This window comes from Aspergillus costaricaensis (assembly GCF_003184835.1).
Source record: "Aspergillus costaricaensis CBS 115574 unplaced genomic scaffold BO79scaffold_8, whole genome shotgun sequence".
In the NCBI taxonomy this organism is placed as follows: domain Eukaryota; kingdom Fungi; phylum Ascomycota; class Eurotiomycetes; order Eurotiales; family Aspergillaceae; genus Aspergillus; species Aspergillus costaricensis.
In genome coordinates, this window is record NW_020291808.1 from 242,829 (window position 1) to 264,492 (window position 21,664).

General features: G+C 48.4%; 10 protein-coding genes across 10 annotated transcripts; 2 read left to right on the top strand and 8 right to left on the bottom strand.

Moving 5' to 3' along the window:
• Window positions 1-287: 287 nt before the first annotated feature.
• BO79DRAFT_190981 (5'-methylthioadenosine/S-adenosylhomocysteine nucleosidase family protein) lies at window positions 288-1,433 on the bottom strand (the record flags this gene model as incomplete). The annotated part of the gene is made up of 1 exon (XM_025680785.1): window positions 288-1,433. The coding sequence occupies one exon, from the start codon at window positions 1,431-1,433 to the stop codon at window positions 288-290; it is 1,146 nt and encodes a 381-aa protein (XP_025541941.1).
• Window positions 1,434-2,162: 729 nt separating this feature from the next.
• BO79DRAFT_215475 (uncharacterized protein) lies at window positions 2,163-3,074 on the bottom strand (the record flags this gene model as incomplete). The annotated part of the gene is made up of 2 exons (XM_025683270.1): window positions 2,163-2,726; window positions 2,775-3,074. 2 exons carry the CDS (start codon window positions 3,072-3,074, stop codon window positions 2,163-2,165), a joined length of 864 nt encoding a protein of 287 aa, XP_025541942.1.
• Window positions 3,075-4,209: 1,135 nt separating this feature from the next.
• BO79DRAFT_286040 (metabolite transport protein) lies at window positions 4,210-5,992 on the bottom strand (the record flags this gene model as incomplete). Its single annotated transcript, XM_025688424.1, has 6 exons — window positions 4,210-4,871; window positions 4,925-5,293; window positions 5,346-5,497; window positions 5,555-5,671; window positions 5,722-5,771; window positions 5,849-5,992. 6 exons carry the CDS (start codon window positions 5,990-5,992, stop codon window positions 4,210-4,212), a joined length of 1,494 nt encoding a protein of 497 aa, XP_025541943.1.
• A 934-nt stretch (window positions 5,993-6,926) lies between these two features.
• Window positions 6,927-9,092, bottom strand: BO79DRAFT_226263 (uncharacterized protein; the record flags this gene model as incomplete). The annotated part of the gene is made up of 5 exons (XM_025683779.1): window positions 6,927-7,389; window positions 7,478-7,792; window positions 7,881-8,253; window positions 8,333-8,787; window positions 8,902-9,092. The coding sequence occupies 5 exons, from the start codon at window positions 9,090-9,092 to the stop codon at window positions 6,927-6,929; spliced, it is 1,797 nt and encodes a 598-aa protein (XP_025541944.1).
• Window positions 9,093-9,170: 78 nt separating this feature from the next.
• Window positions 9,171-9,683, top strand: BO79DRAFT_142291 (uncharacterized protein; the record flags this gene model as incomplete). The annotated part of the gene is made up of 1 exon (XM_025678274.1): window positions 9,171-9,683. A coding segment is annotated over one exon (513 nt), but the record flags the coding sequence as incomplete, so codon positions are not given.
• A 451-nt stretch (window positions 9,684-10,134) lies between these two features.
• On the bottom strand, window positions 10,135-12,688 carry BO79DRAFT_252640 (fungal specific transcription factor domain-containing protein; the record flags this gene model as incomplete). Its single annotated transcript, XM_025685941.1, has 8 exons — window positions 10,135-10,341; window positions 10,397-10,701; window positions 10,749-10,923; window positions 10,996-11,180; window positions 11,237-11,510; window positions 11,566-12,382; window positions 12,445-12,552; window positions 12,618-12,688. 8 exons carry the CDS (start codon window positions 12,686-12,688, stop codon window positions 10,135-10,137), a joined length of 2,142 nt encoding a protein of 713 aa, XP_025541946.1.
• A 488-nt stretch (window positions 12,689-13,176) lies between these two features.
• On the top strand, window positions 13,177-14,172 carry BO79DRAFT_280342 (sugar phosphate isomerase/epimerase family protein; the record flags this gene model as incomplete). Its single annotated transcript, XM_025688050.1, has 1 exon — window positions 13,177-14,172. One exon carries the CDS (start codon window positions 13,177-13,179, stop codon window positions 14,170-14,172), a length of 996 nt encoding a protein of 331 aa, XP_025541947.1.
• A 145-nt stretch (window positions 14,173-14,317) lies between these two features.
• Window positions 14,318-15,256, bottom strand: BO79DRAFT_169240 (SDR family NAD(P)-dependent oxidoreductase; the record flags this gene model as incomplete). Its single annotated transcript, XM_025679470.1, has 2 exons — window positions 14,785-15,256; window positions 14,318-14,718 (listed from the first exon to the last, which is right to left on the bottom strand). The coding sequence occupies exons 1-2, from the start codon at window positions 15,218-15,220 to the stop codon at window positions 14,318-14,320; spliced, it is 837 nt and encodes a 278-aa protein (XP_025541948.1). The 5' UTR covers window positions 15,221-15,256.
• Window positions 15,257-15,770: 514 nt separating this feature from the next.
• BO79DRAFT_141643 (sugar porter family MFS transporter) lies at window positions 15,771-17,606 on the bottom strand (the record flags this gene model as incomplete). The annotated part of the gene is made up of 5 exons (XM_025678257.1): window positions 15,771-16,433; window positions 16,505-16,547; window positions 16,603-17,094; window positions 17,147-17,448; window positions 17,508-17,606. The coding sequence occupies 5 exons, from the start codon at window positions 17,604-17,606 to the stop codon at window positions 15,771-15,773; spliced, it is 1,599 nt and encodes a 532-aa protein (XP_025541949.1).
• Window positions 17,607-18,552: 946 nt separating this feature from the next.
• BO79DRAFT_215484 (uncharacterized protein) lies at window positions 18,553-19,587 on the bottom strand (the record flags this gene model as incomplete). Its single annotated transcript, XM_025683271.1, has 3 exons — window positions 18,553-18,694; window positions 18,773-19,214; window positions 19,479-19,587. 3 exons carry the CDS (start codon window positions 19,585-19,587, stop codon window positions 18,553-18,555), a joined length of 693 nt encoding a protein of 230 aa, XP_025541950.1.
• Between the last annotated feature and the right edge of the window lie 2,077 nt (window positions 19,588-21,664).

Here is a 21,664-nt window from a genome sequence, read left to right on the forward strand (position 1 = left end):
CTACATCCTCATTGAGGAATTGCTAATGCCCTTGACGATACCTGAGGACCATGTTGGTGTGTCGATTTTATTTCAGTGAAATAGCATCCCGTAATGTAGAAGGATCAACACTAGAACCAAAGTAGCCAATCTTATATTGATTGATCCCGGCAGCCTTTCTTCGGTTCGGGATGAATTTGAAGCATTTGTGACCTGCCTTTCTAAGTCTCATGCGATAAGACTTTCCCTATATACAATATGATCTATCCATGACACAAGACTATATGTGTACTACGTATAAGCGAAATTTATATTCGAATACCTAAATCTAGCTCATCTGGATAGCCAGGGTGTTCATTCCTCGCATTGCCAACCATCTCCACATCCCCAGGCGATAAAGACTCCAACAAGACCCTGGCATACGCCGCAGCAACCATAGCAGCATATTCCTGCCAATCCTTATTCTTTCCGGAGTCCGCATAGTCACAGATCCCCCTAACAACAATACACGGAACCAGATCCATCACCCCAGCTGCTTCCATCTCCGCACATAATATACCTTCCTCAAACCCCTTATTAAGAGCATCACGAGCTTTCGCATCCTTAACAACAAAATTCCCTGAGGCGATTAAACCGTAATGGACACGGACGTTCCTTCTTTTTTTCTCCCCTGCAATCATCATCTTCTCCTTGCCCACATCCCCTTCAAACCCAAACCCAACCCCCATCATCTCCAACCCCCATAACCCAAGCAGCCCTACAACACCCGCAACAACCACCTTCCACAACACCCACACCAGCAAATATAGATAGGAATACACCCACCACCGTTCCAACAGCGGATCTCTCAACCCATCGCACCGTGTCCACCTCGATACTAATCGCGGAAACCTCTCCTCCACATCATCCAAACACCCATTGATCTTCCGTGCAACCATCTCACTGTTACGCTTTAACCTCTCCAACACCTTCTTCACACCCAACCCTACCCCAAATTCCTCCCTCCTACACATCCCACCTTCATTCTGCACAACAACCCTCCCATTCCGCACCAGCATCCCTCTATCCCACCCCGCCACACCCCCATACCCACCACTAACCGGCACACTAACAACCACATCACCCAATTTCACCCCATTGCTCGGAACACCACCCGCCACGCCAACGAGCAGAGCGAACCTGATGGATGGGAACATGTGCAGAAGCGATGTCACTGCGCTCGCGGCGGAGGTTGTTCCCATGGTAGGGAGGCATATTAGGACGATGTTGTGCGGTGGTATGGAGCCGAGAGTGTAGGTGTTTTTGTCGCTTACGGGGGTTGGGATGTGCTGGTGGTGGATGGTGTCGAGAGTGGCCAGGACGGCGGTTTGTTCTTTAGGCAGGGCAGTGATGTAGGCGATTGTGTAGGTGTGGAGGGGTGGGAGATTGTTTTTTGGTTCTGTGGTTTGCGGCATTGTGAGGGGATGTGAGTATTAGTTGCGGCGGTGGGGGTAGGGTTATAAAGAATATATATATAGAGTGAGTGTGGAACGCATTGGGATGGGTGCCTGAAGCATTTAGGAAATTCTGGGGATGTAGTTCAAAAGTGTTTCGGGTTCTTGTTGGCAAGCGGTTATATATGCTGTATGGTTGGTGGATAGATGTCTGGTGGAGGGTTAAGCGCCGAGTGTTGAGGTGGATGGGTAGCTCATATGAGGTGCGCCGGCTGAAGGGATGTAGGATGAGGCTACGATCTAGCCTTGTCTTGGCTGCAGCTGTCACGGTCTAATGCAAGGATGAGTTGGCGCAGGTTGTACGGACCAAGTAGTGTTGCGTTTAGCGGAGGTGTCTGCTATTATGAATAGAAGAAAAGCCGCTTGTCATTATTACGTCGATAGGTGGTACCTGCTTGAAGCCATGGCGTAGGAGGCAGGTCCCAACCCGGCAATGTATGACACCAGATTCCGCCAGACACGAACTTGATCCTACGTAAAAAGCGATTGAGAATCGGAGCAAACTGCAGATGCAATTGTGAACAAGGTATCGATTTAATGAAATTAGACACTACATGATGGGGTATTGATACACAACACCGGGGACAGCAATAGCCCAGGGAAAGGGAAACAAGAAAACATGCATAAGACAAAACAGACAGCCACCCTAACCCCCAAGGAACTCCTTTCCATCAACCCTTCATCTCATACTCAAGGGCTCCGCACTATCTCCAAACAATGAGACACGCTCGAATCATCATCCGCCGGACGTGGACACCCTATCTCACCCTTTGGCTTCTCTAACGGAAGATTTATGATACGTGGTTGGAACCTCGGCTGCAACTCCTTCTTCATATCCCTTCTACCCCAGAGATATCCAGCTCCCAGCATAGCCACGGCTATGCATGCCAATGGTAGCCCAACACCGAGTCCAATCGCGAGCCTCTTCGATTTTTCAGAATCGGATTGATCCGGTTCGCTGTTGATGCCGCTGCTACCGTCACCCAAGGGGTTTCCAGTTCCAGTTGTTGTGGGTGCAGAGGTAGAAGAACCATCCGAGGCGGAATTGGAGTCGGAACCAGACTTGGAGTTGGAGCTAGAGCCGGAGTTAGAGTTAGAATTCGAATCGTCATTAGAAGAAAATTTGAGGAGTGTTGAATCAAGGGTAAATGTCTCGTATGTGTTGCAGCAGGCAGTGGTACTGCCGCAGCACCAGGATCCGTCGCCGCAGTTGGTCAGTTGGTAGGTCCAGTCGGAATTTCCGCCATTCTGTCTCTATTATCAGTTGCCAGTTTATCTGATAAAGATAGGGAAGAGACTGACCTGATTACCACAGATGTCCTTCGGTAAACAATTCGTCGAGTTCCACGATTGATCCGTGCAGAACTCCCGATAGTATGCTCCTTCATTCGTCTGACAAAGTCCCGAGGGATCACACGTATCTGGATCCGCATCATTGAGTTTACAGCACATCGAATGTACACCCGAGATGGAGACGCATGGCTGGTATATGGAGCTGTCCACTTGTGAGCCATCCGGTGCATAGCATGATGATGCTGCTGCTGCTGCCAGAGAAATATAGCTTGGGATGAGGGCCCAGAAAGTGCCCGTGTTTATCTTCATTGTGACTGTCTGATGGTGATTTCAAAAAACCCGGTGAGATACACCCTATAGAAAATTAAAGAAAGAAAAAACTAAGGTAAGTTGACAGAACTCCAATTTCCGGCTAACAGAGGGATTTAAACATAAACAGACCCTGCATCTGCCTCGCGAGACTTTGTGTAACGGTGCGGATTCCTTACCCGGTTTACTTGTTCCCGATAAGGAAATCGTGGGGACTATCTTATTGAGGGAGATGCTTAAGTGACAGAACCCCCTTGGGGATATAAGAAGAGGGAGGATACCACTGGCCCTTCGCTGTTAACTTTGTGGAACCGTGGAAGGGTGGTAGTGGTTAAAGAGAATTTGACAGAATTTCTTATACCATTATTGGTATACTCGAAAGAACTGGGAAGAGTCCATGATGGTGAGCCCGATCGGCAAGGCAGGAATGTTATGGTGTCGTCCCGAAACTGGGACAGGATTTGTCAACTAGAACCACTGCATTGGTGAGCTCCTTAAAGGTGTAACATCCTGCTGAACATGCCATAGTCCGCTTAGATATTCCTCTCTACTATGTTTGATACGTATGACTGGCAGGGGAAGGTGAACCTGCAAACTGAGAAACAGCTGCAGGGTTGGAGCACTAAGTGGGTGTTAGTCCCTCACAACAACATGAACAAACTACAACAACGGTGCTGCTGTCAGGCCCACACCCCTTGGCAACCGTTGCATTCCAGGGCGGGTATGCAGGTACCAAGGGTGTGGTTGGGGTGCGGAAATCAATTCCCAGATAAACCCCTTGTTTCACTGATGGCCACAGATGGAATTCCGAGATTACACAAAGATCCTGGAGTGCATACCAATCAAGGGATGGAGGATAATTTTCTTGCCAGGGAATCAAACAATAGGGAACTACCAGGGGATCACTCCGCTCTCACAGACCCTCGAAGGGGTTGCAATTCTACAAGGGTTGTCCACCCCCTTCGTAGTGGCAGTCACCCTCCTTATACTTCGTTAAGCTACTGCTAAGATGCCCGGAACATTATCGTGTGATCAATCATGGTGGTCTGCTCATAAAAGTCATCAAATCAATATAATTATGTGAACACATTATCTACCATTCATTCCACCCCTATGCCCAACAAGGAAAGCATTATCACTTTTCCTCCCTGAGAGACGGCGGAATGCCCTCATCCGCCAAGGCCTGCATATCATCCTCACCCATGGCACCATCCCACCCCTTCGATACAAGGTAGGCCCGAAATTTCTCATCACGGATTCTCAAATCCTCACCCGAAATGTCCGGAACAAAGAAATAAGTCACCAGGATTCCCACAACACCACAAATAGCCGCAATAATAAACGTCCACTTCTTACCCAGATTATCCTCAATGGGAGTGAACGCTTGGGTACCAATAGCAGCGCCTGCTTTTCCCACAGCAGCAGACAAGCCATAACAAGTACCCCGAACACCGGTGGCGTACAGCTCCGACGAAAGTAAGCCGAGCATGTTCCCTGGGCCAAAGTTGCCCGAACTCTGCATGAGGCCGTAGAAGACCACAAAGAGGGGGATGATCTTGGTGATTTTCTCAAATGCACAGCCGATAATCAGACCGAAAATGAGGTAGCCGCCGAATCCGATCATCATTACGTTTTTGCGACCGAGTTTGTTGCAGAAGAGAGCGCCGAGGAAGACACCGGGGAGGGAAATGGCTCCGAGGAGGAGCTGCCATTCGCCGGTTTTGAGGATTGAGTCGTCGCCGACCACGGAGGAGATGATGCTGGCAGAAAAGACGCCGTTGGGGAAGGTGACGAAGTCTGTATAAGGTTAGATGTGATTGACAGATCAGGTGATGGTGAAGGGTACGTACCGTAGAGGAACCAGGCACCACAGGTTCCAATGAGTGATTTCCAGTAATAGCGAATCACCAGTCCATATGGAACTCGCTTCTTGATGGCTCCGCGACGATAGAGCGCCGAGTTCAGCATGCGCCACCGGAAGTAGAACACGGAAAGAGGCCAGATGCACCCGATACCGAAGCAGACGCGCCAGACGGTGCTGTAGTGGGATTGCTGGCATGCTGAGAATACAATCAAGAAAACCAGAACAGCAAAGGGACCACCAAATGACAGCGGAAAGTTTGTCACCATGATGAAGGCTGGACCGCGCTGCTTCAAGGTCAAGTCATTGGCGGTTTCGGATGCCGAAACTGACGACGCGGGATATTCACCACCGGTTCCTGAGATAATCAGCACTCATTAATCCAGCGTACTGGAAGGATTTGCACCTACCAAAGCCAATAATACCACGGGAAACTGTCAGCATCCAGAACATGCCGTTGATAGTGACACCGTGTGATGCGGTGGCCAAGATACCGCCGATGACGATCATTAGAGTTGTGAAAACCATGGCAGCTTTTCGTCCCATGTAGTCGCATGTTAACCTAGGCGTGGAGTTAGCAGGTTCCTCTATGTGTGTGAAAAGGATGCCATAGACAAACCCGATCACAATCTGACCAATGACTTCCCCAACAAGCAGGGCATTTGATACACGTGTCGATACAGCCGAAACGTATTGTTTGGGGTATTCTGCCTTTAGAAGCACATTGGTCATAGTCCTGCATACTATCAGCGGGGTACATCGGCACATCGTTTGCGGGGTAAGTACATGAGGTTATTCTGGTACCCATCGCTGATGAGGGCGAATCCACTAGCAAGCTAGAAACATAATCAGTAACATTGTCCAAGCAGATATTGAATCAAAGTAGATTTGCAGCCAAAGTAAGGAAACTAACAATAGTCAAGAAGTCAGAGAGACTCTGTCTCTTGCGGGACACAGCCGAAGGATCAGCGTCGGAGGTATCGACGGCCTGGACGTGTGTCTCCAGGACGCCAACATCCTTCGACTGAGAGTTTTCCCACGAGTTCTCAGAAGACATCGCAATGTTGCAAAGCAAAGAACACCAGCGGGAGATGGATTGGGAAAAATCTCATTGTGCTGCAGGAGGATGAGCACGAGGGCAGGTTTTTATCTGGGCGTGTAGCCTCTTCCCACTAGGATGGTTACATGCGTATGCAAGCGTGACTACCAATCAGGAGCCAGTCGCAATAGGGATCTCATCCTTGTTATCATGCGTTCATGCAATTGGCGCATCAGATAAAGCTCGGTGGAGCCGAACCAATCATTGCCGCATGCGGGTTCACGTGCGTGGAGCCGTGGATAAGATGCGATGCTCATTGAAGCGCACCATTTCATCCACGTTGATACCAAGCACTATTTGACTGGTGCTTGGCTGGTAGGGCTTCGGATGAGATAACTTGACTGGGATTCCAACGGAGGGGAACGGTTTACCTGTTTTTGCTCGGACTTACTCAATAGGGACGGAGTTTTGCCGCTTTACTGACACGTGGTATAGAAGCTTTCGTAGGGCTGATGCCTAAGAGGACACGTGCTCTCTATGATAGCACTGATTAGAATGACCTTGGGACCCTGTCATGACTCAGTAAAATGACATTGATAGCTGTGGGTGTGGCGATGAAGCAGTTGAAAGCTCGAATGGCTATGTGGGACCTTAACGGTCATTACCGGGATGATCAGTACGACTTTGTAATAGTCGTGTCGAGTTTGCAAGGTGTGTCGCTGCTATGACGTGGTGAATTTAGCCATCAGCCACTGCCAGCGTCGCCTTCGTCAATTCAGAATAGGTTATACTGGCTGTAAGTCACTTGGGCAGTCGGTCTGGTTTGGAACGATTTAACGTTTCAACGGTTCCTGATGCTTACATGCATGAAGAAATGGTCGCGTCTTCTTTTTCTTACCTTAGCTCCTTCAAGCTTCGAGGATAACAAATTGTTGTATATAGCTCAATCATTTTAAGTACACAACTTTTGCTTGAGATTAGCAAGAACAACAGCCGCGTAAGCCAGATCCCGCGCCTCCGAAGCCCAATGAGTCAAAGACCTTATCGCCTGGTCTAACAAGTCCGGCCAATCTGCCAAATAGTCCACGAGTCCCTTGTCCGCCTTGACAGCTGCAATGATTAACAGGGCTGAACTGAGTACACCGCGGGCGACAAACCAGGTTCCATGATGCCGGTGCTGCGTCGCCTTGGAGTTGATCATATGGAAACTGCACTCGATAGCTTTCCGCAAAAACCTCTTAGCCTCCTCGTTCTCATTAATATGCCCGCCGTCATGATGGATTGCGTAGTATACAAATGGCCGATAGAGCCACGATCTCAGCTGCAGAACCCGTGCTTGCAGGTTGTACGTCAGCTCAAACCTGGGTGCCGAGTCCCATTCTTCGAAGTGGATTATGGATGGTCGGTTTCTGGACCTGACGTCGGACACCAGGCAGTCAATAAAAGAATATATTAAAGCCCCTACCCTGTTAATAAAGTTGAGTTTTGTTTTTGGCAACTTACCAGTGATCTATTTGGGATTCGAGATCCGCGGCTGTCCGGCACATGTAAGATAGGTTGGCAGGCGACCATTGCAAGTCATTAGTGCTGTACATAAAGTTGAGAATTTGCGCTTCTACGCGCATAAGTGCCACATCAGACAAGTAGTAATATGTGGACAACTTCCAGAGATGTGACAAGTCTTCTGAGTCTGTTGGTGTCCCGGACAGCACAGCTTCCGACTCGGTCGAGCTTACGGACGAGGGTATTGGATACCCGTCGGACACGTTGAACTCACACAAAATCGAATCGGGTATGTCGAGCTCCGCGCGTAAGTCACTGGATAGATTACGAATATTAGCCTCAACTTAGATCGAACAGTTACCCAGAGGGAACTGGCAGAAGAGAAAAGAAGGATAGAAGTCACCATTCTGACTTCCAGCATGTCCAATATAGGCCCAGCTCTGCCGGTTCTAAATGCCCCCCGTTGGAGTAGTTACCCACAGCTGCTTCCCTGTGTCGCAAGTGGAGGCTCAGAATGGCGGAGGCTCGAGAAAAGTCCATCCATGCTCTAGCGGCATTTAGCTTGTACATCTGGTAGACACCGCTAAGAAACCAGCATTGCGTGGTCAAAATACGATCGCCGGGTAGGGAGAGCCTCTCCAACGCTTTCTGATATAACTGCTCTCCTGTAGCATGAAGGGATTCAGCGTGGTCATCACATTCTGCCGAGCGATCATCATATCGAAGTGGACCTGCTAAACAGCCTAAGGCACAGGCGAGGAACTTAAATACATATTCTTAGCGTGGCTCTGAGATCGGAGGTGACGGTGACTGTCTATATTGCCTAGCACTTCTGGGGAGGGGGGATCCATTTACTCACCACTAAACAGGAATGAGCGTTCCGAGAGGACTCGCCCACTTCGACCCTGACGGCCGATTGACGTAGGACGACCGTATTCACCACGGGATTCTTAACGTGCACAAACTGCAGGAAGCGGTCAATCAGATCTGGTATGAGAGCCAAATTGACATCGGTGTTGGCAACTTCTTCGAGACCATAATCGTGGTCCGCGAGAATGAGACTATTTAAAGTCGTTTGCAAGCGAACCTCTTGGAAAATCGGCCACGACAAAATTGCATCAGGACATATCCTGGCTGCAGGGATCTTCAGGGACACATTCTGTGGCAATTTTGGGCTAAATTCAGCCGTGTACTGATTTAGCGGACCTTTCAGAGGCAGGGCTGCCGTCACCCCTTCAGGAGTCATGGAATTAAGAAACTGTTGGATTTCGGTTAAGCGATCGAGAATTGCAATGGTGGCGGGATCGAATCTAGTAAGCGTTGTATGTGAACATGTTGTAGCAAACGTAGATCCACACACGTGTGTGAACACATGCATTCATGTGTGTGTAGTAAATAGAACTTTAACGGGAGATTCAGCATACTTTGAGAAATCTACATGGTCCTGATATACGCAATGCGACTCAGAGATCTGGCACGAAGAGCAGGTCGGACGAGCATTGTCGCATTTGATTTTTCGCGAGCGACAGACCCTGCATGCTGCCACAGCCCGTTTGCGAGTGAAAGCTCTCGCTTCTCGCTGAGACACCCTGTATTTGCTGGTACGTGATGTCATCCTTCACTCTCCCGAAAGTGCGTACGTACCTCCCCAAACTCCAAGCTCGGATGGGTCGAAGTGGAGGCTAAGTACTAGAGCACCTTGGACTGGTGTGCTCAGCAGTTTGGTGGCAAGCTGGATGTCTTGAACTACAATGCAGCTCGTGTCGCCCCCTCGCACATCACTAAAGTCACTCCGGAGGAGCTGAATCTCGACCTCCAAGTCTCTGCAGTGGGTACCCTTGTCGCAGGCCAATGGTTCACCCGCAACGCCAACACCGACAATATCTCCAAGGGTGAGTGGCCGCTATTCTTGGTCACCGGTGGCACGCTCGACAGAGAGCCGCAGATTGCCTGCTCTTCATTGTGTGCTGCCAAGGCCGCATCACAAAGTCTCAGCCGTCTCTTTGCCCAGGCGCTTCCGCAGGAGGCTCAGATTGTGGTCGGCATGCCACTGAGCCGCGCAAGCATTGTTGACCCGGAAACTGGTGGCTACACCGAGGGCTACCATCCCGATACTATCATCCAAACGGTGTTTAAGCCATTCTTTGAGGACCGCGAGAAGCTACAGGGTGGAGTGGACAACTGGACCGTGGAGCGTGTTATTTAATTACAGCAGCAACTGTGCTGGGATAAGTAAAGTACGGCGATGATTAACAACCATCGGGCGAAGGCAAGATTTACTTTTGAAGCCTGTTCACTGCAAGTCATTTTCTTCAACATTTATATTTTTGAGAAGTCTCAAGCAAAAGGGCAAAACAATTGGTATTGTTTTAAAGTTAACCTCTAGCACTTAGCGCGTAGTTCGACGCGTGTAGAGATTTAAAATAGGTCTGCGTGGGATAGTCCGCTTAGATACACCGTAACCGTGAGCTGCTTTACGAATACTAGAGATATCTGATTCACTTAGAGCAGAAACTTCTGGTAGGACTCTTCAAGTTCATTCTTTCTCAATAAAATCCCTGGCATTTTGACGTGCTTTTGGAGGGATGGTTGGTGGTTCAGATGAGCGAGGTTTTTGACATTAGGCTGCACGCGAAATCTTAATACAATGTATAGCTCTATGCCTGCCACAGAAAGTGCCGCTGCACTTCTTCAAAGTCTGCCTGGTTCTCTCCAGTCAATTCAAAGCCCTCGTCGTGAAAGAAGGAGTATATGGCATGAGGATCATCCGAGAAGTTGGCTGGCAATGTTACCGGAACAAATTCCCCCCCAACTGTGTCTGTGACATACGTTCGCATAAGATCATCATACTGCGAAACCCCAGCCTAATATGTTTTAGTATTTGCTCGAGAGGGTTACGCACAAAATTCCAATACTTACATTGTTTAAAACAGACTGGGGCGTTCTTACAGCTTCGTTTGCCATCTCAACAGAGCCGATTCCCTGCATAAAAGACGGTAAGCATTCCTGCAACTTCTGTATCTGATTTTTCCGCGCCCGAGCAGCATGGTTCTGATAGCTTGCCAGGTAGTCGAGAAGCTGAAGGCCTTCTTTCATGCCGGGGCTGGAGCTGAGAAAAGGGAAATGACCGGAGTCGCTCGTATCTGCAGAACGGATGATGGCTGCCAGCAGTAGAATAAATGTCGCTGAGAAAATGGCATCGAGGTCAAAGAAGCCGAATACAGCTGCCAAAGTTAGCTCTGCATGTAAGCAATCTCTGGATGCTCCTTACAAATGATTTCCTCATCTACCAAAATTTTCATTAGTTCCAGATTCTTACTCGCGGCTTCTATGCACGTCCGAGCAAGGTGCTGTAGTGCACTGCTGCTTGTGCTGAATGTTGTCTCGCGATCGAATATTAATTTGGCAAGATGAAGAAGAACGGGTCGCAACGTGAGGATTATCGCCTAATTTAATTGAGTCAGCTTACTGTAAAGTGTATTGTCATCTTTTTATTGATCAGATGAATAATAACCTACTTGATAGAGCATTGTGAAGAGTGAAATACTTGTTCGTATCCCCAATTTCGAAGGGTTCCGGCTTGATATGTTGGTGCGCAAGGGATATTGCGGAATTTCCTTCGCGAGTTGATCAAGTGATGACATGATATCGCGTACATTGTCGCAAAACGTGTTCACGGAGCAGGATTTATTACTATAGATGACTAGAACTCGAGGACTTAGCCTTTGCGACGACATATTAACCCGGTCGTAAACAAACCAGAATATATTCGGCTTTGGATTTGCACAATCTTGATATTCAATTGAATGGCTAGCGGATCACAGTACCCGGGCGAGGCAGTCGGGAGAGGAGAAGCGATCATTTTATCGTCGAGGCTCAATGGACATCCCGTAGCTATGGTGAGACGCTTATCGTGCATCTGAACAGTCCACCAGATACGGTTCGCATGTGTCGCTTGTGATGGATGTAGTTGATCGAGCGTGGACTTTCGATATAGCTTGTGCAGTAGAGCCAATCGGAAAGCAAGGCCAACCTGTCTCAGATTAGCTCGGATATTGGATTGCATGGAGGTAGTACATGTCTCGTACATGTGAAGCAGCGTCGTCCTTACGATCAATATTTTGGTAATACACTGCTATGAGTGCCAAAATCTCAATTCCAGCGACGCCATGGGCCCGTAGTTCGCTAATGTTAGGCAACAATCTTAAAGCCTCCTTGAATAGGGCAAAGCCCGGTGGGTCTGTCGTCCCATCCAACTCTCCTCGCAGAAGTTTCCCAATCGCAAACACTAAGAGAATGTGGAGATACCAGATGCTGGTTCGTTGTATCTCGTCGAAGCTGTTTCTGTAGAATACCATCAGCTGGTCTGAAAGGTCTCGAGCATCGAAGAAATGCTGGGCATCGCCAAGGTATAAAAGAACAGTGTCCAGAAGTTGATGCGCTTTCTCCACTGAAGGAAACCTCAGGTTAGCAGCCGTGCTCGTCTCTTGACCCTGGCGTGGGTTGAGAGGAATACGTCGCTTTGGAAATAGCCCTTCCGTGCTTGGAATGAATCGTGGAGTTCTCCCCTGAGGCGTGCACGGATTTCGTGAAGAGTAATCTTTTTGCCGCTCAAGAAGATCCTGTACCCGGCTCCCGAAGTTCTGGCTCGATCCAAGGGTAAAATGGGTTTCCATTTGATGTGGAGGAACCTCGGTTCTCGATGTCATGTTGGACACAGATGATGCCACCGGTGTCCGTATTACTTCATTTACTGGCGCATTGAAACGCGGTGCTGTATCCACATTCTCTGTTTGGGTTTTGTCTGACGCTGATGTTGCCGTTGACCTCTGTGTATCTACACGCCCGCCATCGTGGGCCTGATGCTCGTACAAAGCGAGGCGTGCCTGAAGTTCTCGGACCTTCCTGTGCATGGTATGTTAGAAGTTCTGAGAATTCTTATTGAACAGCACTCTGGGAAAGCCTACGCCTCAGTGATCAGCCGTCTATCTTCTACCACTGGGAAGGTGCATTCCAACTCTCGACGTGTGCAATAAACGCATGGATATTGACCAGAGCATTTGACCTTCTTCTTTCTACATGTATTACATCTATAGACCCATTTAGTTAAATATACGGAATATAAGTCAGATAAACGCACGCTGACACAGCCTTTGGCTTCTCTTTGCTGCTCATCCGCGTAGATGAAGACTCTGCGCCGGGTTGGGACATTATTCAACGGAAGGCACGAGCCACAATATCCAGCGCGTCATCCGACCGAACGCGTGATCGGATCACCTCGTCGAATAAAAGTTGGGCCGGGTTAATCGTTATAGATGTGGACTAACAGAGAAAGGACAGATACTTGCAGAGAGAATCAGGGCATTGGGTAAGTGTTGTCTGCCTCCGGAGAGCATCGGAGACCTCGTCCGAAAGGTGGGGTTTTATGTGGGGATTCATCGGGGGTGACCGAGACACCCCCGGAGCCTTGGTCGGTCACCCGCCCGGGTTGGCCACCTATGTAATGCAATACAAAAGGATTTTTTTTATTATTATTTTTTTTATATTGATATATTACTACCACTAGAACATCGTGGAGTGCAATATAAAACGTAAAGATAATGGATGTAGTAAATGATATCATCAGTTGTTTCCCCCATTCTTAAAGCGCGTTAATCGGGACGAGAACACTATATGAACTTTCTAGATATTGATTGACCATGTTTTACAACCCCCTCGCAATCACTACATCTTCTCTGGGTCTCCATCCCTCCCACAGCCTAACAGAAAAGATCCGAGCTGCAGCGTCCGCCTCGTTTTTTGCAATCGAAATCGTCTACCAAGAGCTCGAAGACTACGCGCTCTCCCAGACTCCACCCGTGAGCATACACGATGCTGCTAGAACCATCTCCCGTCTATGCTTGTCCGCGAATCTTAGTGTATTATCCTTGAGCCCCTTCAAGAACTTTGAGGGGCATAACTCGCCCCTGGAAGAGCGACTTGATCGTGCGCGGAATTGGCTCGAAATCGCCGCCTGCTTGAAGGCTAAGTACCTGCAAGTGCCCTCCCAGTTTGATACCGGGAACAGCTCGGGAGATTGGACACGGATGGTGGAAGATCTTCAGGCGCTAAGCGACTTAGCGGCTTCATACTCCGTTGGCATTGCCTACGAGGCTGTGGCTTGGGGTACCTATATCGATACCTGGGAGGAATCGCTCCGGATGGCCCAAGACGTGAACCGCGAAAACTTTGGTCTTTGCCTGGATTCTTTTCATGTAGCTGCTCGGGTGTGGGGAGATAATATGGTCGAGAGTGGTATTCGCGAAGATGCCGATTTGGCTCTGCGGCAATCGCTTGATAGATTCGTTGAGACTTGCCCGTCGGGCAAAATATTCTATGTACAGCTTTCCGATGCAGAGAAATTTGTCCCTTCATTGCAGCCGGGACACCACTTCTATCGGGAAGATTTTCCTCCAGCTTTGTCTTGGTCGCGCAACATGCGCCCGTTCCCCCTTGAGGAGGATTTAGGGGCTTACTTTCCTGTTGCAGTAATCGCTCACGCGTGGCTGAATAGGAAAGGGTGGAAAGGTGTGGTTTCGATTGAAATATTTGATTGGCGAATGAGGGATGAATCGAGGCGTCCGAGTGACAATGTCGGCCGAGCCGTAGAGTCTATGCGAAAGCTGACCTCCGTTTTGGGAAGTACCACTTACTAAAGTCGATAACAATAGGTGTTGTTTCCTAGAAGACATGCAAGCCAGTGAGATAGATCTTGGCCATTAAGGTGCTTCTGTCTAAGTGACTTTTTGTTACAAACGAAAACAACATTTGTCTCATAAAGTATACTATCTCTTCCATTTACTAAAACATCACAATACCGCCGTCGATCTTCAAGGCTCCCCCTGTCATGAACCGAGCATCCGCACTCCCCAGGAACGATACCAACGCCGCAACATCTGCAACCTCCGCCCACCGACCCAGAGGAACACTAGCCAGCATACTTTTCATCTTCTCCTCGGGCCACGAAGCGAGGAACATAGGTGTATTGACACCGCACGGATGGACCGTGTTAACACGAATGTTATACTGGCCCAGCTCTGCAGCTGCAGTGATGCATAGACCACGAAGGGCAAACTTGGAAGTAGAATATGCTGATAGACCGGGTGTTGCGCGAAGACCAGCAATTGAAGAGACCAGGATAATACTGCCTCCGTTGCCGGAGTCTCGCATTGCCCGTCCGCAGTGTTTAACGCCCAGGAAGGCTATAAGTCATAGTCTTAGCTGCTCATTCTAAAATGTTCCAGACTAACTGCAAGAGAAGTACTCACCGGACCGACAATTCACTTGCATTACCTTATCATATTGTTCAACATCAGTATCCAGAATACTCGTCGACGAATACGATATGCCCGCACAAAGAAGCGCAACATCAAGCTTCCCGAATTTCCGAATAGTCTCATTAACATATCGCTCAACATCGCCTTCAGATGTGACATCGGCTTGAACGGTAAGAATCAAATCATTCCCATTCAGGCTCTTCCCATCTGGCAAATCTGCGATCGCTTTTATCAGCTCTTCTTTTGACTGAGCCAGTCCCTGTGAGCTGATGTCGACCAGCACAACTTTGGCGCCTTCTAGAAGATATCGCCGAGCAGATTCCAGGCCGATGTTCCCTGCAGCTCCGGTTATAAGGGCTACTAGGCCCTGTAGGCGGTTTGGGATCGGTTCCTGAGGAGATAGAGATCGGGGCATGGTCGAATCCATGTTCGGCAGGTTCGACAGTACAGATATCAAAATGAGCTCTATGACAGATTGCGGAGGCCTTTTTTTCGATGAGATTTCTTTCCCTCACTCAAGTTATAGGATTATCTAATAACATGCATGAGTGGCTTAGCGAGCCACTCCTTCGAGTGAGATAATGCAGGAAGTCCGAGGTGAGGGGAAGTTCGGAGGAGTGCCCGAAACGTCTACTTTTTCGGAGCAGCTTCGGAGCCGTTACCGACGTTGTGTCAAGGGGCATTGTCGCCGGGAGGATAGCCACCCCCAGCCCCGCGAGGAAAAGAAGAAAAAAAAGTATATCGTAGAGCTTGCTCGAGTATGGCTTGTTCGAAAGAGCCAGACACTGATACAGACTTCCCGGTGCGAACATATGCAGGGAAACTGGAGAAGAACGATAGCTACTGGAAGAGTTGTCGGACAACAGAATTCTTAATTTAGATTGAAGTATTTTGGAAGATATATCCTTTCATTGCTGGCGGCTTTTCATATGAATACATCTCTCTCCACCATCCAAAGTATAGACCTTGACTTTCCTTCACACATTTTCCACATGGGTAGAACTAGTCTGCTTCTCCAACCGAGCTTCAGCAGCCACCCTCGACTCCGCCTGTCGAAATTCCAGATAATTCTTTCGGGCTTTCGTAGCAAAGACACTAACATCTGCCCCAAATAAGATGCCCATATCCTCCAAAGGAACCCCCTTCGTTTCCGGAACAAAGAAGTACGCAAAGACCAAAGCAACGATAGTACATGCTCCAAAGAAATAGAACGTGCCGTATTTGATAGAGGCAATCATGTAAGGCAGCGAGTAGACGATAATGAATTGAGCCAACCACTGCATGCACACAGCACACATCATCCCGATAGTCCGCACACGAGTTGGAAGGACTTCCGATGCAAATATCCAGGGAATGCCGTTCCAGGAGAACCCGTAGAAAATTGCATAAATGTAGATCATTGCGACCGCCGTTCGTGACCCAGAGTCGCTAGGTGGAACTTGGTCGAAGGATTGACTTAGCTGGGAATATATGGCCAGGTAAAACATTGCTACTGCTGCGCCGATCGCGCCAACTAGTAAGGGACCGCGACGTCCGAACCGATCCACGATCCAGATCATGAATACCATTGTTGTGCACATTTTTACTAGGCCATAGACTCCGGTCGCTAGAAGTCCGACGGAGGTTCCAGTGAATCCAATCTGAAAATGAGTAAAACGTCAGCGCCTTCTCTCAAACACCATAGTCACCGTCTGGAGTTTCAGTATCCTACCGAGCGGAAAATGGTTGGACTGTAGTAGTTGATAGAATTGATCCTTGAGGAAAAGTCAGACACCGTTACAAAATATCGTAAGGAGAGGAGGAATATACCCAGTAAGATTTTGTAGCAGCATCAGCATCATTCCAATCAAGATTCGATCCCGGACACCGGGGGTAGCACATTCACGCACAATGTGTGACAGTGTCCGTCTTCCACCACTCATCTCAAGTTCTTGGTTGACAGCAGCCTGGATTTCGGCCAACTCATTGACCACGTAGGGGTGGTCGAATGGAAGATTGCGGACCCAAGCGAGGTTTTTCTGTGCTTGGACGATTCGATTCTTGCTAGCAAGCCAACGTGGACTTTCTATCATCCATGACATACAGATCAATAGCAGTCCAGCTGGAATCATCTGGATGCCGACGGGGATTCTCCATTGGGCAGAAGTTGTGCTCGGTATATTCTTGTCGACGCCGTAGTTAACCCAGAAACCGAAGACAAGAGCCACCTGCAGCATGATCTCGAAGCAACCGACGAGGCGCCCGCGGACGAGGGCTGGAGAGCATTCGGAGATGTAAACAGGAATCATGGTGGAGGATGCGCTTTCAAAGGGTTGGTCGTCAACCTCATACCTAAGTAAGGAGATACGCTTACCCGACTCCTAGTCCTGTCAACACCCGTCCGGCGTAGAGCTCATCGATACGTCCCACGAGTTGGAGGCCTGATCCGATGGTAAAGACAACACCCGATCCGAGAATGACGGGCTTCCGACCAAAATACTCGGCGAAGAAGAACCCAAAAATGGCACCGAAGAATGCACCCGCTTGAAACATCGACACTACGTTGGATGAGAGAGTGGTTGAGTTATTCCCGTCTATACCAAAAGAAGTCTTGAACGCTGGAAGCTCTAGTGTCCCTCCAATAAAAGCCGAGTCGTAGCCGTACATCGCCGAGGCCTGGGAGAAATTCATGTCAGCAGGATGGCACCCAGAACGTTTTGTTTCGCCATTCCTACCCAGGCGGCCGAGAGAGCCACGATGTAAACTCGATAACCGTATATTTTTGAGGGTGCATCATCACCATTCCCTGATGAACGAGAAAAAGGGTTCCTCATTATGGGAACGTCAGCAAGATAAAGTGAGATAGGGAAGATTATGTGTCTGCGTCTGAAAGGCCTCGCTTTGGAGATGACAGAACGTGGGTTTTATACCATGGTTTTTTGGTCTAACCTGCTATACACCGAAAGCTTTGGTCATCTTTTACAAAAGGGAAAGGATTTGCCCCACACGGGGGCATCTCCGAGATGCGGAGACCCCACAAGCCCTAGAGTTTGTCAACTCCACAGAGGAGTCGGCCACGATGATGGCTTTGCCTGCCTGGTAATAGGCACGTATACGGTGCTCCTGAATAAAGTGGGAGACCCTCGTCAACCGAAGATTGAGCTGTTCCAGGGCAGACGTGTTGAATGACGTTTATGTGGCTAGACCGACGGCAGAGACTGTTGCGCTGCCGCTGGTTAAACCATACCGTGGGTAGAACTATAGTTAGTCTAGATAGCTGCGGGCTCCCCTCGTTCTACAATCAACTACTTCATCATATTCTGCCTACAGCGTAATAGAGACATGGTCGGTATACACAATAGGTAGCAGCTCATATTTAGCAGCGTGTATTATAAGGCAAATCTTGCAAAGTATCCAAACAAGGCAGAAGACTTCTAATTCAGTCAGCCAGTAGTTCCGTTCTGTGGGGTCCAAGGTTCTGCTTAGGAACATGATAATTTCAACCTGCGTACACGAGGGTGGCTTCGTTAGGTCTTCGTGTGGGTAGTTAAAATGGTAGATCATGGTCCCGTAGCCTTTGTAGCAAGCGTTGAGATCGACATACAACGGATAGAAGAATTGAAGTAGACCAGACACTTGACCAAAAAAGAATTCTGGTTGTAGATCTTCAAGCGCACGTTGTTCAAGATCCGTAGTAGTGAACGTCATTCGAGCCGCGTAGTCTATCCGAAGCGCGTCTTCCTTAGCAGGAGAGGTCTTGAGCAGTGCCATCTTACATGTTTAAAGAGACCTCGCACGGGCGGCATAATGCTTGACGTAGTACCACAACCATCCATTTAAGCCTAAGTACACCTCTAGTAGTGCAAGCGTTGAGGAGAATCCAAGCTCGCGTATAGCAGGGGTACGTTCTTCCAGGATTGAACTACTAAGCGTACACTACTTGCCTGAGAATGACTCAAATACTAGGCCAGAAGACGAAATTAATCTGTTGATTACTTACAATGCAATGGAGCAACCGAGAAAGTAAACTACTGCACATTTGTTCGCGGACGGAGTGCCAGCCCTTGCTCCGTTATGTTTAACATCCCTAGGCGAGCGATTCTCCCCAGCCCGGCGAGTTTGTCTAGGCGTAGTGCCGCAAGGTAGAACCTCTACGAAATCTCCTTCTTCCTGAACCCTCTCATTCTCCTCGTCCTCCTCTTCTTGTCGTACCAGGACGTCTTCTTTTCCTTCCACTTTGTTATGATCAGTGTACAAGTCTTCAGGCGCTTCTCCAGCACCACATAGAGCCAACGCCCTGGTCAAGTTCCACTGCATCCATAAAATATCAACCGAGGGGAGGGTTAGTTTTTCGGGATCGTTTGTCGTGAAGGTGATAACATCGCCACTTCGAATAGACGCTGAAGTTACGCGATTCGACTCCCAGCTTCCTCTGGTCGTCGCTAAGATCAAGTGGCTTTATCGCAAAACACGCTCCCTCCCACAAGCCATGTACGCTTGACCACAGCGCCACCAAACTGGTACAAGTCTCTGTCGCATTGGGACCTGACACTGCCTCTCTCCAGCTCTAGTTATCAACCACCCATCGTCGTCCCTTTCTTTGCACTTTACTGAATTTAGCATTGAATCTGACATAGCATGATACTAGAGTGACTGGTAGCATACCAGTAGTTTGGCATCAGATCTTCGAATCAATGATTCGAGACGTTCGGTGTCGGCAAGCCATAGGTACGCAGCGGACGCGCGATCAAAGTTGCTCGATGAGTTCCGCCCCCCACCCCCCAGCATTCCCAATTCAGGGTACGCAGTCTTCATGTTGGGCAGCAGACATGCTCATACGCAACCTTTTATGAAAAGGGTATGACAATAGAAGATGCTCAGTCTAACACTGAGATTTCCTAACAAGGAAGAAATATAATTAATCACACATTTGTGGAAATAATGATATAAATAGCATGTAAGTCTTCATTAAATAAATGATTACTATATTAGGCTATCTGGAACGATAACTGCTACTACTTTTCTTGAGGCATGAGCACGAAGGCCAAGGTAGATGGAGAGGATAGGAAGAGAAAGAGAAGGAGGAGCGATGAGGAAGAAGAGTGCTTTATATAGACCGCGAGATTCAAAACAAGTATCTATGGTGAATCTGCTGCTTACTATTGATTGCAAGGATTAACAAGCCCAGGGCTGCTGATTGACCTTTGTTTTACCGTATCAGACCATCGCAGTGACTATTCTCTAGGGATTCACTTTGATATATGCGAAACGTTTAGTCCGTCTTTCACTCTACAGAGAGGACCTGCGATAAGCGCTATGAAGAAAATTACATCACCTTCTTTCTATTTTCTCACGCTTTGATCTCCAATTTGCACATTCAAGTGATATACTAGGTTCAGAACTCGCTCAACGCCCTAGATTCAGAAAGCCTTCCAGGAATAGAATGGCTGGCCGTCTGTTTTGCTTGGGGAGGAGTGGGAGACCGCTACCAAGGCACTTTGAGCCGCACCCGCCTCCGATTTGGTCCTACGTGCGAAAATGTGTAGTAGTGTTTACTATATTTGTTTCATATGGGAATGGATGTGGTAGATGAGAAATCAAGATGTACTTTATTCGGGTACAGCACAGAAACCGACACTGTCTTCCCCTCATATATGTTGTTCGTGTCTATAGCGGACAGAAACTTCCGTCCGACTCCCATGGTATTATGCCGCCTCCCAAGCCGCGATTTCCATCATCTGATAGGATAGGATACTTGATTTGCAAGAGCATAATGAGAGACTTATGCGTTCAATATCTGCAGCAGTGATTTGTTATAAGTTTACTCTATCGTCCGAATTGGGAAGCTAACCCGACCTAGTTGTCGATCAGTTTGGATTTCTTATGTAACTGGTGCATTCATCGCCCTCCAACAATTGAAGAAGGGGGTCAGCGATCCATTTTATGCCTGGTGATGGGTTGTATCCTCGGTTGACATATGAACATATGAATTTCTTATCGATGCCTATTTGCCTTACTACAATACCCAGTTCCGTGCGATGTATGACCAGAGTTGTCTTCTTAATCATGGGTCCATCAGCGGGTTCATCATTAAGGAAAAGCCTGCCTCTTTGTTTTTTTCTTTTTTCAATTACCTTTTATTGTGCTAGATTCAATCCATATTCGTCTTGTAGCATGTGGACAGCTCATCGTCAACCGTATAGCTTGTCTTAAGGACCTCCTTTAGAGCCCTCCCCCACCCCATTCCTTCCATATGGTCGGGATCACTTCCACACAGAGTATCTCATTAATGCGACCTGGAAATTCAGCAATACCAGTTTGTATTTGTCATTTTGGTGGCTGTGAATCCGTGTAGCCGCCATTCTTAGGTCTAACACAGGTGTCATTACCCCGCTCGAACTGCAGTCTTGGCACATTTGGAGTGAGGCTGAATTCTCAGTTACAATCGTAAGCTGTATTCAGTATGACCATTAGCTTCATTGGTAGGCGTAGCAAATGCCGAGCCAACAGTGAAAAGTCCCTACGATAGGAAGATAAGTAGGTTCTTGTCGCAAATGTCTGTCTTATGGCTGCAAGGTTGCACTACAACGACTATCCTAAGGCCAGATGTCATGTTAAACTTGGCAAGCTTAAGGTTGTGCTGGACCCTGAGCTGCAGCATAATCTGATAAATTTTACTAACCTTGAACTGTCGAGGTAACCCAAAGAAGCAGTCCCGATGACCCTTTGGACGCAGAAGAGAGGGACACAGCGTATCATAGGGTCACTTGCTACCCGTGCGACTAGTGATGAATCCATTCTAGTAAACACTAGCTATAAGCACACCAGGAGGTACCCAAAAACGGTGCAATCAGGTTGCATTCCGGACCTCCGAGAGGCGTCCGAGGCGTCC